Below are 18,472 nucleotides of genomic sequence, written 5' to 3'. Positions count from 1 at the left end.
AAATGAGTATGGGGGTGAGGGAATTATAGACTGAAGTGACGATGCTCCAACAGAAATATCTATTTGCAAAATAATTAAGAGATTTAACCAAACCTGAACGATTTTCAGCTCTCATTTCTCAGTTTTTCATTGCTGGTGTTAAGGAGCAAATGTATTCAAATTACTTTGAATACTCTAGAAATATTAAAATATAGTTTGAAAATGCTGATGGGTTCCATTTTTTATTTGGTTCCTTTCTGTGTGCAGTTATCAAAGAAGAATTTAGTTTGGAAGAGTTACTTATTCCAGGAATGAGCTTAAAAGCTGTATTTTTATTTGCAGAACATTTGTCAGTTATCATTTGTGTGGTTATTTGCATAAAGTCAAATAAATTATAATGTGGATTTTATAATACATTTATAGCATTTCATAATTTATGATATTATAAAGCAAAATGATGTTGTTTCTTTTGTATTTAGCATATTTTTCATCTTTTACTTTTTTCTTTACTTTTCTCCATTCGTTATCCTAGTTTAGTTCTTTATGCATGATCATTCTAAAAACTGCTGATCCACTCAAACTATTGTGTTCTCTTCCAAGAATAATCTTTATTAAATACACAGTATAGGAAGGACAGCCAGCTATGCTGAACTTTTTTCAGTGAACAAGTAGATAAGCAGTCGCTTTTGCAGAATACAAAAGAGCAATATTTGTGCTAAAACAGTCCTTTGTTTGCTGCCATCTAATCCTTTCTTTTTTAATGTAAAATTTATTTTTACCAAAGTAACACATGCACAAAGCTTAAAAAATAAATAGTTCTGGAAGATTTATCGTGAAAGAAACAAACCCAAACTATACTCTTCTGTCTCACCCTTTTATTTTCCCTAAGTATTATATCCCAGAAACAACAACTTTAAACTCTTCCTCCTGATTTTCCTGGTATTTACCTCCATGCTTCTGATTAATATGTTCATCTGCCATTTTCTCACCTATCAATTCTAGACATTATCTGTTGGCTTCCTACTTAGGAATATGAGAATTTGTATTCCCATCACACAGACATTTGCACACATCCCTGCTTTTTTTCCATCCTCCCATGAAATTGTTTCACATCTTAATTTTATTAATATTCAGTGCTTACATTTTTATGAAGATGTAACTATTTTTATAACTGATCCACAGAGTGTACATGATTATATCTCCTTAAAACTTTATCTTGAAGTTAAGTTTTTAAAAGTTTCCATGTATCTTTTATTATTTTTTTCCCCTAAGTTTGCCAACAGTACTATAAAACTCTGCTCAATATATTCAGACATTTTTGGTCAATAAGTTCCATGTTTTTCCTTGGAGACATGTTTCCTGGACCCCTCTGGTCTCATATTGCATTGGAACCCAAGGACTGATATATGGCTATATAGCTGTTGGCCTAGGCCTTAATTCATTGATATCTAATATACTTCTCTTGTATGTTTGATCTCCGGTTTCCTGGGTACCACATCTTCTTTACTGATGTATTCCTTCATTGGGACATACATCTTCCAGAAGATTTCAAAGAAAAAGTACATAGGGAACAAACTTTTCTACATTTAGTGTATCTAGAAGTATCTTTATTCTATTTTTGCACATTGATAATTTGGAAAGGAATCCTTCTTCTCAGTACTCAGGAAGATTTGTGCAATGTTTGCCCAAGGTGGAGGGGGGAGGTGGGCATTGACAGGTGAAAAAGAGAATCTTAGTACAGTTTTACTTTGGATGTCTCTTACTATAAGTGAGGCTGAACATTTTTGTTTTTACTTTTCTATAATGTTTGTTCATATTTTATTCATATGTTTTACCCATTTTTTAAAATTTGGTTGTTGGCCTTTGACTTTTTTATTTTTAGGAACTCCTTGTATATTAAAGAAATCAGTGCTTTTTTATGATAAGAATTGGTAATATTTTCCTGCAAGGACTCAAGGACCTGGAGGGTAATTTGATAGCATCTTTTAAAATAAAAAATGCATTCTACCCAGAAATTTAATTTATAGTATCTATCCAGCAGATATATCACACATGTGAAAAATGACTTAGAAACAGGGATATTCATCAAAGATTTGTTTGTAAATAGCAAGATTGGAGGCAACCTAAGTGTCCATCAATAAGATCTAGTTAAATAAATTATGACTCTTATTTGGTGGAATATTTTGCAGCTCTATATAAAGAATAAGATATTTCTATCTTATTAAGATAAGATAAGGACAGATCTCTAAGATATAGTTGTAAGTTAAAAAAATCAGTTACAGGACAGTGTGTACTGTGGTTACTACTTTGTAATAAAAACTATGTATGTATGTAATCAATTTATGCATTAGAATATATGTGGAAGGATATACAGTAAACTGGTCCTCAGTAGCTGGAGAGCAGGTGTTACAAATATGTGCTGTTTCTTTTTGAAACAGCTTTATTGATATACAAGTTACATACTATGAAAATCACCGGTATTAAGCGTATAATTCAATGAATTTAGCCTATTTACAACTATCACCACAATTTAGTTTTAGAACATTTCCATTAGCCTACAAAGAAAATTATGTCCATTTAGTTATTCCCCATCCCCACTCCCAGCCCTAGGCAACCATTAATCTACTTTCTGTCTCTCTCTGTTTGCCATTTCCAGGCATATTGTATATGCTTTTATACTTTTTGAGTTTATATTTTCCATTGTGAATTTATACCTATTATTCAAAAATACATACCCCTCAGAATTATCTAATTGATCCTATGATTACTTCCTCTTCTCATAAGAAGAAAATGCAGCATAAAAAAGTTATAGGAAGTCTTTAGTAATATAAACAGACAAGAAGTGAGGCTAGGAATAAAATCAGAACATTATGAAAAAAATCCTATCTCCTATTTTTTCTTTTTTTGGCGGTACGCGGGCCTCTCACTGTTGTGGCCTCTCCCGCTGCAGAGCATAGGCTCCGGCCGCCCCCCCGGGCCCAGCCGCTCCGTATCATGCGGGATCTTCCCGCACCAGGGCACGAACCCGTGTCGCCTGCATCGGCAGGCGGACTCTCAACCACTGCACCACCAGGGAAGCCCCTATCTCCTATTTTTATTGCATCAGTATTAGACCTCATTTTGGCTTAGCATACACTGAAATTTAGGTTTAATCATTGTTCACATAAGTGTAAATCTCTGTAAAAGGTCAAAACATTTACCACTCAGAAGGGAAAGAACAAGCCATTATACTGAAAAAAGATATGGGTATGAAAATAATGCTGTACAGGCACTTCACTTTTTTTTGCCTTATTTTGTTAGAAAGCCATAAATACTAATATAATCTTGTCATATATTACAAAGGTTGACCATCTGCTAATGTTGAGATTAATAATCTATCCCATGGTTAACTCATAAAATCATACAAATTTAGATTTGGATGAGGTTTTAGAAATTTATCTATGACATTTTCCCAGATTTATTCCACTAGATACCAGCCAATCTAATTATGTTAGTGGTGACATGTTTAACCTTTGTGAAAGTCTCTGTATAGATTTATTTATATGAATATTGTTGCTGTTAAAAAATCCAAGGGCCAAATTTGTGACCTGCTCCTTTTCAAGTGAATAATAATACTTAATAACAAAAATAATAAGGATGATGATAGCAGCATTTATTGAGTACTGTAACCCATCACTCAGTTAGAGAAGTGCTTTATGTACATTATGTCTTTTAGGTTTCACAATCACCTAGGATGAAGGCCCTATTTTTAATCCCATTTTCATTTTCAGGAAAGGAAATCCCATTATTTTCAGTAAATGAAATTTATTCCTGGAGGTTAACGAACATGTCTAGTGTCACACAGCTACTAAATGAAAAGAGCTCAAATTTGAACCCAGTCTTTAATCAGCATGCTTTTGTGATATACATTGTTGCATTAGCCTCACTCCTGACTCCATGGTGTATTTTGTCCTTTTGTTTTATTTCTTATTTCACTTTTTATATTTCACTTTTTGTGTCTTGACTTGTAAAGAACCTTAAATCTTTTCTAGAAAGTGGTGGGGTTTATATAAGCAAGCATATTGACTATTGTTTGTTTGTAGTCTTGTGCTTTATTAGGAGAAAAAAAAGAAAAATATGGTTTTGTGAGTATTATATTTTCTTTTGCCTCCTAAGGCCAGGTTTCCCCCCATGGAACAGTTTGTTTTTGCCAGGATAAAGCAAGAGCTAATCAATCAACATTGATTGAGTCAATGTGGGGAATACAAAGAATTCTGCTAGAGCTCCTGCCCTTTGGGAGCTTACATATTTAATTGTTGAGTGAAAATACATGTACAAAACCACAAACGGGCTTTCCTGGTGGCGCAGTGGTTGAGAGTTCGCCTGCGGGTTCGTGCCCCGGTCCGGGAGGATCCCACATGCCGCGGAGCGGCTAGGCCCGTGAGCCATGGCTGCTGAGCCTACGCGTCCGGAGCCTGTGCTCCGCAGTGGGAGAGGCCATAACAATGAGAGGCCCGCGTACCGCAAAAAAAAAAAAAAAAAAAAAAAAAAAAAAAACCCACAAACACGTGAAAAGTGATTATTAATGGCACTGATAATGGCCCTTTATGTATCATAAGTCAATGATTAAGGCAAAGAAGGCATTGTAGGAAATAGGTGTTTTTGTTTTTAAGGAATCCCAATCCCTGAACCAAATCAAGAATTTTTAACATTTGAGTGCTTTGAAGAGTTCTATTTGGACAAGATGCTCTATAAGGTTTGCCCAAGTTAAAAATAATATAATTTTATGAATCATACAGAAAGTACCATTTAGTACAGTGAAATTCCAAATAGTAAAAGGATAAGAGGTTTGTATGCAGGAGATACAGGAAAGCCCATAATAGGCATTGAGAGTAACTGGAGAGACAAGGGATATTTGGATATTTTTGTGTGTGTGTGTGTGTGTGTGTGTGTGTGTGTGTGTGTGTTTTGGTTGGGGGGGGAAAGGTGGAGGAGAGAGAAAATTGCTGGCAAAGCAGTTACCCACTGAGCAAATTTTTCAAAAATGGATGCCTTTTCAAACGTAGAGCCTCTGATAAAAACATTTTAAAGGAAATTTCCAATATGCTATTAAAAATAAAACGGAGACTGTGAGAGATACTGTATAGAAAAGGGAGTCACTTTGAGTAGCCTTTCTTAATGCTCCTTCCATCTCTAATCAGTGGTGAAGATGGAGCTTCCACTCCCACCCCCACTTGCTCTTTCAAGCCCCCAAATGGTAGATCCTACTCTTGGTACCAGTTTTTGTACCAACTCTTTAATACATCGCTCAACCTGTGTCCTTCTCCATCCAGGTATTGTGAATATTTCCTACGGGTCCCCACTAATCATCAACTGAGTGAGGTGAGAATCACATCCTTCTCCACTTGGAACTTCAAGTGTCTGGAAGCAAAAGCGTATGTTTCAATCTGATGATGTATACATGCTTTGGAAATAATTGTTTTTACTAAGCAGTGGTCTTGGTTAACGGGGTAAAGTGTTTTGTTTTGTTTTGTTTTTTTAAAGAGGATGGAGAGGTCTGCAAATAAAGATGGCATAGAAAAAAAAGCTATAAAATAGTTTTTCCTTGGCCCGCCTAGGTCGAGGGGGGAGCCAACTTGGAGCCTGATTTGGAGGGAAAAGTGTAGGCTGCCTGGGGGCAGTCCTGCGGTCCAGTGACCACGCTCCCGAGGTCCAAATCAGTGGGTGTGGAGGGCTGGGCGGTGTCGCACCCACAGCGCCCTAGGAGGGCAACAGGGACTTCGGAAAGGAACGTACAAAAGAAACGGAGCACGCCACGCTGCACAGCAGCAGGCTCCGGCCCACAGCGCTGAGAGCGGAGGGCGGAGGGCCTCACGCGCGCGGCGGCGCGTAGGAGGCGACGGCGGCTGCGCCCACTACCCCTCGTCCCCGCGCCCCGCCGCTCGCCGCCCGCAGCCGGGCGCCGGCGCGCTCGGCTCTTTCCGCCGCCGCCGCTGCCGCGCGCTGCCCCGTGCGCTCCGGCACCTTCGGCAATTTCCGTCGGGACCTGGCCGCCATTTTCTCTCCGCTTGTGTGTCTCGCCGGCTGCGTGGCTCGGTTCTTGTGAGCGAAGCTTTGTCCGGTTCGGCAATGGACGGGTAGGTAACGAGGCCGGCGAGGAGGTGTGCTAGAGGGGAGTGGGGCCCGCCTTCGGCCTGGTCCGGGGTCGGGCCGAAACCCCCCGGCGGTCCCTCCCCAGGGCTGGGCTGCCGTTACCCAACCCCCGCCCCATCGCACACACCCCTCCTTGGGCTTCCCCCTGGCGGGCTCTGGTCGAGAAAACGGGAAGAAAGCAGGCTTGTGGACTCGGCAGGCGTTGGGGAGACGGCGGGGCGACGACCCCGGAGAGGCAGCGGGCCCCGGCGGGGCAGCGGGGGATGGGCTCTGGGGGGTCCCAGGACGTCTCGCCCGGCCCTGCCCCCTCTAGGAGCCATTTCGATCCGTAACCTGGAACCCGGACCGCGGGCGAGCGGCGTGGCTGGGAGCGGGTGTAGCGGCCGGAGAGCGAGGCCTGCGTGGGAGGCTCCCTGCAGAGAGAGAGGCCGCCCCCACCTAGGCCCCCCCAAACCGTCCCAAGCCTTCCCGGTTTCGCCCGGCCCGCCCCGCCCCGGCTGGGGGAGATGCCGGTGGCGGGAGCTCCCGGGAAGGCTGAGTGGGAGCCGCGGGGGAAGGGGGGGCGGGGAGGCGTGCGGTGGCGGGAGGAAGGGGGAGGGCAGATGTCACACTCCTTTGTTTTCACTGGAGTCCGCTAGTGGGGGCGGGAGGCTGAAAAAACGCCTTTCTGTGTGGCCTAAGATCGTTCCAAGCTTGGCAGAAGGGCCCAGCAATTAAATCATCTCAAAAACGAAGTGTTTGTGGTCGACATCAGTCACATGGGCAAAGGCCAAGAGCCATGGCAGAAACAAGAGTAGATAGTCAACACAGGGCCATCTTTTCAGCTACTTTGACCAGTTTCTGGAAAAACAAAAACAACTCCAAAAAGCCAGAGCCGTGCTGCATCTTTGAGGCTGGCGATAGAGTGCTAAGTGAGGTGAGGCAAGGGCTTCGGGAAATGATACGGACCAGGGTCTCCCTGGTACTTAACGCTCCACATCTGAAAAGACTCTTTAATAATTTAACTCATTGTTAGAAAGGAGGCACCCTTTAGGGTGAAAATATAGCCGTATTCATCCCGTTTGGGGGCATAGGAAAACAGTATCACTTAAAAAGTACGTGTATTGGAATCATTGACAGTATTTGAAGGGTCAGAAGTAAAATGTGAGCTTATTTTAATCATCTGGAGTTCGGTATTTTGTGAAGAAACTAAGTGCAGGTCACATAAAAGTTAACAGATTAACAAAATTTGAATCTTCCTAGAGGTTCTCTGGAGATCATTTTCCAGATGAAACAAATCCAGAGAAGTTCTCTCTTTCCCCCAGATCAATATGGAAATAGATGGCAAAACTTACCCTGGAATTCATGTTTCCTGTTTCTGTCAAGATTACTAAAGAGTTAAGTTTTAAATTACTAATCAAAGGGTAAAGGGGTATTATAGGCTTTGGGGTTTTTTCAGTTTGCTATTTGAAGTGTTAAAAAATACCAAAAGTGTGGTGAGTTTCGTCACACCTTTGAAAGTCATTTCTAGAAAGCCAAGTTGATTATGTGCCACTGACCATCTTTGTTTTCTGTCTGCATTGTGAGTGGAAAATTCATGAATGATGAACTACCCTAAAAAGTTTCAAACAATGACCATTTGAAGAACAAGAGGTTGAAACTTGTTTTTGTTTCATTACAGAATTGTCACTGAAGTTGCAGTTGGCGTGAAGGTAGGAAAAAAGTTTAAAACTAATGAAAACTGGATTCCTCAATCAACTGAGCATATTATCATCATTAGTGGAAACTTTCTGTTGGCTTTTGAAAACTATAATACAGCTTACAAAATTCAAGTGTAAAGTGTTTTGTTCAATTTTTAAAGTTGGTTTATATAAATAGTTTTAGTCTAAATAGACAGCAACCATAAATTTTTTTAGAAAGGCAGTTTGTGAGAATAACATTTTAAAATAGTTATGAATGGTGTTCAAGGAATTTAAAAAGCCTTCAGACATGGCTTCTTGTGAATAGAAAATAACCCAGTTTTCTGAGAGGAAATGATGGTTTTAAATGGACAGATAAGTGATTTGACCTAAATCATATAATTTTAGTAATCTAAGATTTTTTTCGCTCTGCTTTTGTCTTACGAAGACTAAAATATTTTCGCCAATAATAAGCCTCATTAGAAATCAGTCACTCTGATCTTTAAAGAGAAAAGAAACTTGTTTAGGCAGTTAGCTTCAAATTTGAGTCAGAAGTTATAAAGCTGGTTTGTGTGTCTGTTAAAGAAAGATAGGCCTCATGGTAGAGATTGTTTGGAATCTTCCCTCACTCACTATGGCCAGGAAAACTACTCATACTTTAAACCTTAGTTCTAGTGCTTAGGCCTTTCATTTCCTTGAATCCTTGCATATTTTAACATCTTGATTTATTGTAAATTTTGTTTGTAAGCCTTTCTGCCCTCTTAGGGCATGGTTCTTGTCTTAAATCTTCAATTTTCCAAGCCTGACAACATCTTCCAAGCCTAGTACTAAGATACTTGTTGGATGCAATGACATTTCCCTCCTTCAAGTGTGAGTAGTCTTGAGAAGCTGTGTGCTTAGTCCAGTTATGCTGTTCCAAATAATTTTTGGAATTCTTAAAATTTCATCCATAACAGTGTGATATTATTCAGAATGCTTTTGGAGATATTTTGTGTTTTGCTTATTTTCTGTCCTCTGTATGTATTAAATTAAGTACTTGTCCATGCTTTAATATTTAGGCTTGTCAAGTTCATATTATGTAGATTAGGGGGAGAAATGATGAGCTCTTTGTGGGAAGGTGTATTTATTTTTATTTGCCAGTGCTGTTTTCTAAGTTGAGAGTGCAAGATGTAGATATTATAGTTACCATCCAAACAGCCTCTGGCAGTGAATTTTTTAAAAGAATAAATGATTCAAGTCTGAGTTGTCAACTGTTATTGGATGAGGAGAAAAGGAACTCACAGGACCCCAAACAAGCAGAGAAAAATGAGGATGCCTGGAAGCGGATGTACATATTTGGTTTATTGGCAGTTTTCTGTATTAGTAGTTTGAAGAGAAAACATTAGAAAATGATATAAAAGTAATTGCTAGCCAATTTTTTTGTCCAGTGTTTAATATAAAAGTTTTGATAACTAAAGTTAATGTCTTAAATAATTTTCTAGGTTAATGGTTAAGAATTTTTGCTTTGGCGTCAGACTTAGGCACAAGTAATTAAGCTTTTATGAAATTAAAAAAAAATAATGTGCATAGTTAAAAAAAAATTTTAAGTGAAAAGTATTTCTCCCTGATATCCAGTCCTGTTTCTTAGGTGTAGATAATTATGTTAACATTATTTTTGGTGTATTTTTTCCTGAAATTATTAGTTTATATATTAGCACACATATAAACATCTGTTTAGCGACATATGGATTCATGCCGTGTGTACTGGTCCATATCTTGTCATTAAAGAAAGCTTTATTGAGATACAATTTGACATAAACTGCATATATTTAAGGTATACTAGTGTTTTGACATGTATACCCCTATGAAACTATCATCACAATCAAGATAATGAACCCCAGAAGTATCATTTTGCCCTTTTGTAATCTCTCCCATCTGCCTTTCTTTCCCCAAGGAACCACTGATCTGCTTTCTGTCACTATAGATGAGTTTTCAATTTTTAGAATTTTAAACAAATAGTCATACAGTATGTACCTTCTTTTTGCCTGAATTATTCCACTCAGCATATTTATTTTGGGATTTCACCCATGTTGTGTATCAATAGTTCATTTCTTTTAATTGCTTTGTAGTATTGCATTGTATGGATATACAGCAATTTGTTTATCCGCTCAACTCTTGATGGACATTTGGATTGTTTCCAGTTTGGGGCTATAATAAGTAAAGCTTCTGTGAACATTCCTGTGCAGGTCTTTTTGTGAATGTAAGCTTTCATTTCTCTTGGGGAAATACCTATGATTGGAATGGCTAGACCATATGGTTAGGCATATGTTTAACTTTTTAAGAAACCGCAAACTATTTTCTAAATTGGTTATACTATTTTACATTGCCACCAGCAGGGTATGAGATTTCCAGTCCATCTACATCCTCTCCAGTGCCTTTTGTCTGTTTTTTTTGATTATAGAGATTCTTGTGGATGTGAAGTCGTAATCTCTTTGTGGTTTTCATTTGCATTTCTCTAATGTCTTTGGTGCTGAACATCTTTTCATGGGCTTTTTTCAAGCTGTGTATCATCTTTGGTACAGTGTCTTTTTAAATTTCTTGTCCACTTTTTAAATTGATTTATTTCTTTGAGATTTGAGAAGTCTACATTTCTGGTTACAAGTTCTTTATCAGATATATGGTTTAAAATATTTTCTGCCACTTGTGTTTTCATTCTCTCCACAGTGTTTTGAAGAGCAGTAGTGCAGCAGTTTTTAATTCTGATGAATTTCAGTTTACCAGGTGTTCTGTGGTGTGTTTTTTTTTTTTGGTTTGGTGTGGCTCATGATTTTGGTCATATCTAAGCCTCCTTCGTGTAACCCAAGGTCACAATGATTTTCTTCTCTGTTTTCTAATAGAAGTTTTATAGTTTTTAGTTTTGCAATTAAGTCTTTTTGAGTTAATTTTTAAAATATGGTGCAATGTATGAATCAAGGTTTTTTGGGTTTCCATATGCACATTCACTTTTTCTAGCAATACTCATTGAAAAGACTATTTTTTTCATTGAACTGGCTTTGCACCTGTTTCAAAAATCAATTATGTATGTACGTATGATTCTATTTCTGTACTGTATTCTCATCCATTGACCCATTTTTGTCTACCTAGTAGCCAAAAGCGTACTGTCTTAATTACTGTAGTTTTATATTAAATCTTGAAATCAAGTAGAACTTTGTTCTTTTTCAAAGTTGTTTTGGCTCTTCTGGGTCCTTCACATTTTCCTATGAGTCAGTTTCTACAAAAAGGCCTGCTGGGATTTAATTGAAATTAACTTGAATCAGTAGAGCAATTGGGAAAATTAACATCTTAATGTTGAGTTTTCTCATCCATGAACACAATTTACCTTTCCATTTACTTAGGTCTTTCATTTCTTTCAGCATTGTTTTAGTTTTCACTGTATATAGATTTTGTATTTTTGGGGTCAGATTTATCCTTATTTTGTGTTTTTTGGTGCTATTTTAAAGTAATTTAAAAAATCAGGGCTTCCCTGGTGGCGCAGTGGTTGAGAGTCCGCCTGCCGATGCAGGGGACACGGGTTTGTGTCCCGGTCCGGGAAGATCCCACATGCCGTGGAGCGGCTGGGCCCGTGAGCCATGGCCGCCGAGCCTGCGCGTCCGGAGCCTCTGCTCCGCAACATGAGAGGCCACAGCAGTGAGAGGTCCGTGTACTGCAAAAAAAAAAAAAAAAAAAAAAAAAAAAAAAAATCAAATGTGTATTTGTTATTAATATATAGAAATACAGATTATTTACGCCCATTGCTCTTGTATTCAGCACCTTTGCCAAACTCATTTATTAGATCGAACAGCTATTTGGTAGATGCTGTCAGATTTTATATATATACTGTTCATCCTATTTTTTATCTGGATGCCTTTTGTTTTTCTTGCCTGTGGCATCTAGTACAATATTTAAATGATGAGAGCAGGCCTTCTTACTTTTTTCTTGATATTAGGGTAAATACCTTAAATGATATATTTTTTTCTTAAAAGTTTGGTACAGTTCACTAGTGAAGCTGTGTGGGCCTGGTGTTCTCTTTGTGGGAAGGTTTTAAACCACATTCAATTTATTGAATAGATATAGGACTATTCACATTATTCTGGAGTGAGCTTTGGTAATTTTGTTTTCATAGAATTAATCTGTTTCATCAAAGTTGCTGAACTTATTGGCATAGGGTTGTTTGTTGTATTACATTTTTATATTTTTATTATCTGTAGAATCTATAGTGATGTTGCCTCGCTCGTTCCTGGTATTGATAATTAGTGTCTTTTCCCTATCAGTCTGGCTAAAGATTTATTTATTGATTTCATTAATGTAAAACAGAAATCAGCTTTTGGTTGCATTGAGTTTTCTCTTTCCCATTTTATTGATTTCTTCTGTTATAATGTTTTTCTGCTTTGTATTTAGTTTGCTCTCTTCTTAGTTAACATTGAAGTTGATGTAGTTGACATATCTTTTCAAATATAGAGAGGTTTAATGCCATGTATTTTCATACAAGTGTTGCTTTCATGGCATCCCTCAAATTTTGACATTTATACTTCTTTTCATTCAGTTCAAAATACATTCCAATATGCTTTTTTATTTCTTTGACCCATGGGTTATTGAGAAGTATTTTGTTTGATTTCCAAGTATTTGGAATTTTCCATGTATTTTTCTGTTATTTATTTCTAATTTAATTCTATTATGCTTAGAGAACATGTTTTGTAAGACTTGAATCTTTGTATTTATTGTTTTATGGTTCAAATATATATCCTGTTTTAAGTGCATTTGATAGGGGTGTGCATTCTGTTATTGTTGTGTTCTATGCATGTCAATTAGGTGATGTTTATTGGTAGTGTTGCTCAAGTGAGCTGCCTTTCCTGATTTTTTATTGTTCTGTCACTTATTGAGAAAACGATATTGAAATCTCCTAGATTGTGCATTCTTTTGTTTTTCCTTGCAGTTCTACCAGTTTTTGCTTTATGTTTTTGAAGTTATAATTAGTACATAAACGTTCAGGATTACTATGTCCTCTTGATTCATTGACCCCTTTATTATTATGCAGTGACCTTTTTTATCCCCGGTAATCTATTTTGCTTTAAAATTTAAAATTTTTAAAAATTTCTTTGCTTTTTTTAAAATTTCTTTGCTTTACTTTTTCTGATATTAATACAGCCATCTTGGCTTTCTTTTGAATACAGTTTACATGGTATATCTTTTTCCATTATTTTACTTTCAGACTATTTGTATCCTTAGATTTTAAAGTGTATTTCCTGTAGACAGCATAAAATAGAGACTTGATTTTTAAATCCTGTCTTACACCCTCTTCTTTTGGTTGTTGAGACCCTTCACATTCAATATTGTTATATTAATATGGTTAGTTTTAAAAGTACCACTTTATTGTTTTGTCTCTTATGTTCTTCCCTTTTTTTTTTCCTGCTTTCTTTTGGATTGAGTAATTTTTTTAATTCCATTTTAATCTTTTTAGCTGATTAGCTTATAGCTGTTTTGTTATGTTGATAGCTGTTTTAGGATTTATAGCATACATCTTTAATTTATCAGTCTTAACTCAAGTAGTATTTATGCTACTTTACATATACTATGTGACTATTAGAATACTTCTCCCCCTTTGGCCTGTGTACTATTATTATAACATTTTACTTCTACGTGTTATAAATTATATACGGCATTCTTTTTATTTGTTTAAACAGCCATTTATCTTTTTAAAAGATTTAAACAACAAGAAAAATAATCTTCTACTTTACCCTTAATATAGTTATGCACATGCATTGGATATTCAGGGAGGATTCTCTGCAGATTTCCAGAGTTCTCTCCGTGCAACTGTCTTTGGAACTCTGCCATACAAACTCTAGTTGCTTTGGTCTCCTTGGATTCCTGCCTCTTTCTTAACTCTCAGGGAGTTTTCCAAGTTCGACCTGGTTTCCTTATCTGAGCTATGCCTTGACCTGGACTTTTTCTCAAGTGAGTAAGCTGGGACCATGATGGCCTTACCCCATGGTTGTTTTCTGACTCTGGGGGATCATTGTTCATCATTGTCTGATGTCCAGTGGTCTTGAAGAACATCGTTCTATATATTATGTGTGATTTTCTTTTTCTTTTATTTTTTTTCTCAGTTGGGCAAACTGGCTCATGTTATACCTTCTTGGCCAAAATTAGAAGTTCACTTTAAAAAAAAAAAAAAAAAAATTACGTAATATTTTTGCAGTAATAGATTTATCTTATTCTTTGTTCTGTGGATGCACCACAGTGTAGTTGCTTGACATACCACAATTTAGATCCACATTGATGAACATTTTGGTTTGATTCCCTTTGCAGTTAAAAATAGCATACTAAAAATAGAAGTAAAAATGCAGTGTCAAATGAAATTTACAGTTAAAAAGTTTGTTAAAACCACAATGCCACAAGTTTCCTTACTCATTTGTTTTCTACAGTTGTGTATGGGAGTGCCTGTTTTTCTACACCCTTACCAATCCTGGGTTTTAATAAAAATTTAGAATACTAGCTAATTTCACGGTAATAAAAAAGTTTTGTAATTTGAAATGGGTGAGATTTTTAAAATTTGACTTTCTATTTCTGTGAACTGCCTCTTTGTATATGTGATCTATTTCAATGATTATCTTGTTTGTTACAACTCTATATAAAAAGAAAATTGATTCATATGCATCATAGGTACTTTTTCTTACAGTTTATTACTTTTTTACCTGATACAGTTTTGGGCATCTAGGTGTGTTTGAATTATGAAGTAGTATAATTTAATTTTTTTGTCTCTGATAACTTAAACATTTTAATTTCAGTTTCTTTAAAATTGAGATTATAAGTTCTGAAGATTAAAAGTGATTATGCATAGAAAGTATTTTCCATGAATTAGATCCTTTGTTAATGTTAACCAATTTATACTACATAAAGAACATCCAGTTTTTATAGCTTTAGGGTATGTTGAAATCTCATTTTTCATTATCCTTATAAATGTGCTGTAGACTTAGTTCTCAATGATTTTAGACTCCTTTCTATTTGGTCAGGTCAGTGAGACTGTAAAACAAGAAAGGAAATTTGTAAATTTTTAATATGAAGTTTGTTGCATTTGTTTAAAATGTTTTTTTATGTTCTTTGTAATTTGTTTCAGAGGTTTCATTTCTGTACTCTTAACCATTTTTGCCTTTGAAATTCTTGCAGAATAATGGGCCCAAGTAGTTAGCTTTTTTCAAGTTAAATTTCACTAGAATTTTGAAAGCACTGGTTGTAAATTGCTGAATGCACAGTTTTAAGTTGTGATATGACTATTTTATTCATCATCATTGGCTTTCCTAGACAATTAACAGTAAAATAATGCTAAAGAAAACTTTTTTTGTAATAGTCGTACATAACTGATTTATAACAGGTAGGTTAAGAAAAACTGTGTTGTTTGGGTTTTTAGATTTTGAGTTTTCTTAAAATGTTACATAATACTTGCTAGGGTATTTGTATTAGAATTTCAAATTAGAGACATTAGTGTGTCTGCTGAATGTCAGCACTGTGTTAAAGACCGGTGATTCAAAGACATTAAGAATAGAATATATGTGTCTTGAGGGCAGAGACCTTTTTTGTTTTATTGTTTCTTTGTCATCAGTAGTGCCTGTTAAATAGTACATACTCAGTATATATTTAATGACTATTGAAGGGTCTCTGGCTTCAACATGCTCATAATCTCATGAGCCACTTATCAGTAAAAAGGTAAATATCAATTTTATTGCACAACATTCTTCCTTTTTGCTGGAGATCCAAAAGAGGTGTATCTTCTAGAACCTCATCTAGTTGAAGAAATACAAGAAGAAATAAATATACAAGGTTTAAGCAAATGCCCTATGGCTATGTTAGGGAAGATTGGTTGGTAGAATCAGAGTAGATTTCATGAAATCAGTGGGTTGTGACCTGTGTATTGTAAATGTTTGGGAGCAGAAGTGAGCAGTGTATGCTGAGGGGAAGACATGGCCAAAGTTTTGTCAATAGGCTGGCACAAATTCATAGCCATTGAACAATTTAGCTGAATGATACGGATTTTACAGCAAAGGGTTTGTGTAATATATGGGAGGGAGAAAAAAAATAGAATGGCCGATAGGTTGGAGAAAATTTCAAGTATTTCATGTGGTAGGCAGTATTCCATATATCTGTAAGCTTCCACACATGAAAGTAGCTCATTATTCTGCTATCTTTAAATGTGGAGACTGAGCTGCAAAATAGTTGGCTTTGGTACTGTATGGAGCACCATGAATTAGAATATAGTCGTTAACTATTCTAATCTCTTACTTGGTCCCTTTGTGTTCCTGAACTGTAATAGCTTTCTTAATTTAGTTTCAGACATGCTTCATTAAGGGCTAAGGTGGTTAGGTAATATTTTTACTTTAAAAGTAATAAAATACAACAGTTATGAAAGATATGTGTTTTTGAGCAATAATTCGTCTTATAACCGTTGTGGTGAATTTTAAACATTAAAAAAAGACACAGTAGTATCATGAAGCGTTATTTATATGTCACTCAGTCCCAACAATCATCAACGAACAACCCATTGCTAAAACTTAGGAGATCCACACTCTACTTTTCTCCTCCTGTATTATTTTGAGAAAGATTCCAGGTTATTTGTTTCATCCATAAATGTTTTGGTGTGTCTCTTTAAAAGACAGGGTCAGTCCTCCCTCTCTTTCTGTTTTAAAGAAATACAATCCCAGTACTGTTAGTGCACCCCCCCCCCAAAAAAAATAGCAACAATTGCTTAATGTTCTTAAGTGCCAGATTTGTAAGATTTCTATTTGTCTCATGAAAGTCATAATATTTTTACAGAGTTCATTTTTTGTGGTGGGGAGGGATCAGGATCAAATAAGATCAACACATTCAGTAAATTGACATGCCTTTTAAATTTCTTTCAATTTACGAATTCTCCTTTTATCACTGTGAGGTTTTTCATAATTACATTTTTTTTTTTACGTGCAGGCTCAGCGGCCATGGCTCACGGGCCCACCCGCCCCGCGGGCCGTGGGGATCTCCCGGGCCGGGGCACGAACCCGTGTCCCCTGCATTGGCAGGCGGACTCTCAACCACTGCGCCACCAGGGAAGCCCCCATAATTACATTTTATTTTTGAAGAAAACTGGTTGTTGGTCTTACAGAGTTGTCCATAGTCTGCATATACTGATTGTATTCTGATGTTATAATTATTATGTTGTTCATATATGTCAGTTGGTAGATGGATCTCCAGACCATCAGGTTCTCTTTCTGTTTTTAGTAATATTTTATAAGTGGTGATATGTTTTTCCATTAGAAGATATATGATATCTGATTTTTTTTGCATATGTCTGTGTGATGTTTTTTCCAAGAACATTTTTTGTAATAACTTTTTCTTCAATTTGTTTATGCTCAGCATAGTTTGCTCAATAGACATCTGTCAGTATTCTTAAAGGATATGTACAAAGAAGTATATCTTGAAAGTCCAATTAAATTTTCTGTAATAGAAATATATTAAAATTGAACATAAATTGGCATTACTGATGGTGGACAAGAAATTTTTTTTCAATGAAGGGCTTGTCAAATTAAAAGCACGTGATTTAGAATTAACAGACTAGAGTTGGCCTCTAACATTGAACATTGATTTAGAATTAACAGACTAGAGTTGGCCTCTAACATTGAACAAGGTAACCTCTGAGTTTCAGTTTTACAACTTTTAAATGGGTTTAACAGGACCTACCTCAGAAGTTATGTTGAAGATTGAATAATATGTAAAAGATTTAGCACAGAATGGCTGTAAGTGCTCAAATGATGGTGATGCTTGGTATTGTAGTTCTTTAATTTGTAAATCCTATTTAGAAGGAACCCTTTATTAGAAGTCAACTTTGAAGTTTTTATTTTTTGTTACTGATTTCTAGGAGTTTTTATATATCGTGGGCACTAAAGCTTTGTTAGTTATATATGGTACAGATAAATTCCTTCCTGTCTGTGGCTTTTTTTTTTGTTGCATTGATGAATAGAGTAGGAAATTTTAACATTAAATTTACATTTTAGTTTTAAGAAATCTTTCTTAAACTCAAGGTTTTATACTATATAGTCTTCTGGATTTTATTTTGAAAACTTTAAAATTTTGATTTTCACATTTAGGGCCTCAGTTTACCTGTAATTTAATTTTTGTGTAGTGTGTTGTAAATGGCTAACAAATCTGGTAAAAACTCAGTTGAATGGTTCATATTTTCCTACTGATCTGCAGTGTTAGTTGTCAGGTTTTCATGTATGTGTGAAACTTTCCCTGGGCTGTCTCTTCTGTTTCATTGTCTATTACTGTCTTACTACCCAAATGTCTTAATTTAATGTGGCATCACAGTAAGTTTTGGAATCTTGGAGAGTGAATTTTGCAACTTCAAAATTGTCTTGGCATTTTCTTCACTGTATATATATTTTTGAGATCAGTTGGCTAAGTTCCATGAAGACTTTTCAGGTTTTGATTATAGTTGTACTAAATTTATAAGTTAATTGGAGAGTATTGTATTTGTATTATCAAAAAAAATAAGATGGCAGAGCTGGAGAGAACAGTGATATTTTTCTTTGAAGAATTTTTCCTTTACTTCTCCATTCTATTTTGTTTAATTATAAAAGACATGCTTAATGCAGAAACAATGCTTTAGGCAAAAAGGAAAATAAATTAATTCACTGATAATTTTACCAAAGCTAATCAGC

At 36.2% G+C, this 18,472-nt stretch overlaps 1 protein-coding gene across 4 annotated transcripts in view; it reads left to right on the top strand.

Moving 5' to 3' along the window:
* The first annotated feature begins 5,848 nt into the window (after positions 1–5,848).
* PTBP2 (polypyrimidine tract binding protein 2) overlaps positions 5,849–18,472 on the top strand; it is an 81,334-nt gene continuing 68,710 nt past the window's right edge. For 2 of the 4 annotated variants that reach the window (XM_007462612.1, XM_007462611.1), the window contains exons 1-2: positions 6,041–6,095; positions 7,772–7,802. In XM_007462612.1, the coding sequence (XP_007462674.1) occupies positions 6,088–6,095; positions 7,772–7,802 (39 nt within the window). In that variant the 5' untranslated portion in view covers positions 6,041–6,087. Of the gene's footprint in view, positions 6,096–7,771; positions 7,803–18,472 lie in introns of all 4 variants that reach the window. The other 2 variants (XM_007462614.1, XM_007462613.1) reach the window with 2 other exon arrangements.

This window comes from Lipotes vexillifer, unplaced genomic scaffold (assembly GCF_000442215.2).
Source record: "Lipotes vexillifer unplaced genomic scaffold, Lipotes_vexillifer_v1.1 scaffold826, whole genome shotgun sequence".
Taxonomy (NCBI): domain Eukaryota; kingdom Metazoa; phylum Chordata; class Mammalia; order Artiodactyla; family Lipotidae; genus Lipotes; species Lipotes vexillifer.
Note: the sequence above shows the minus strand (reverse complement) of the source record. Positions and strands in the feature narration are given on the sequence as shown.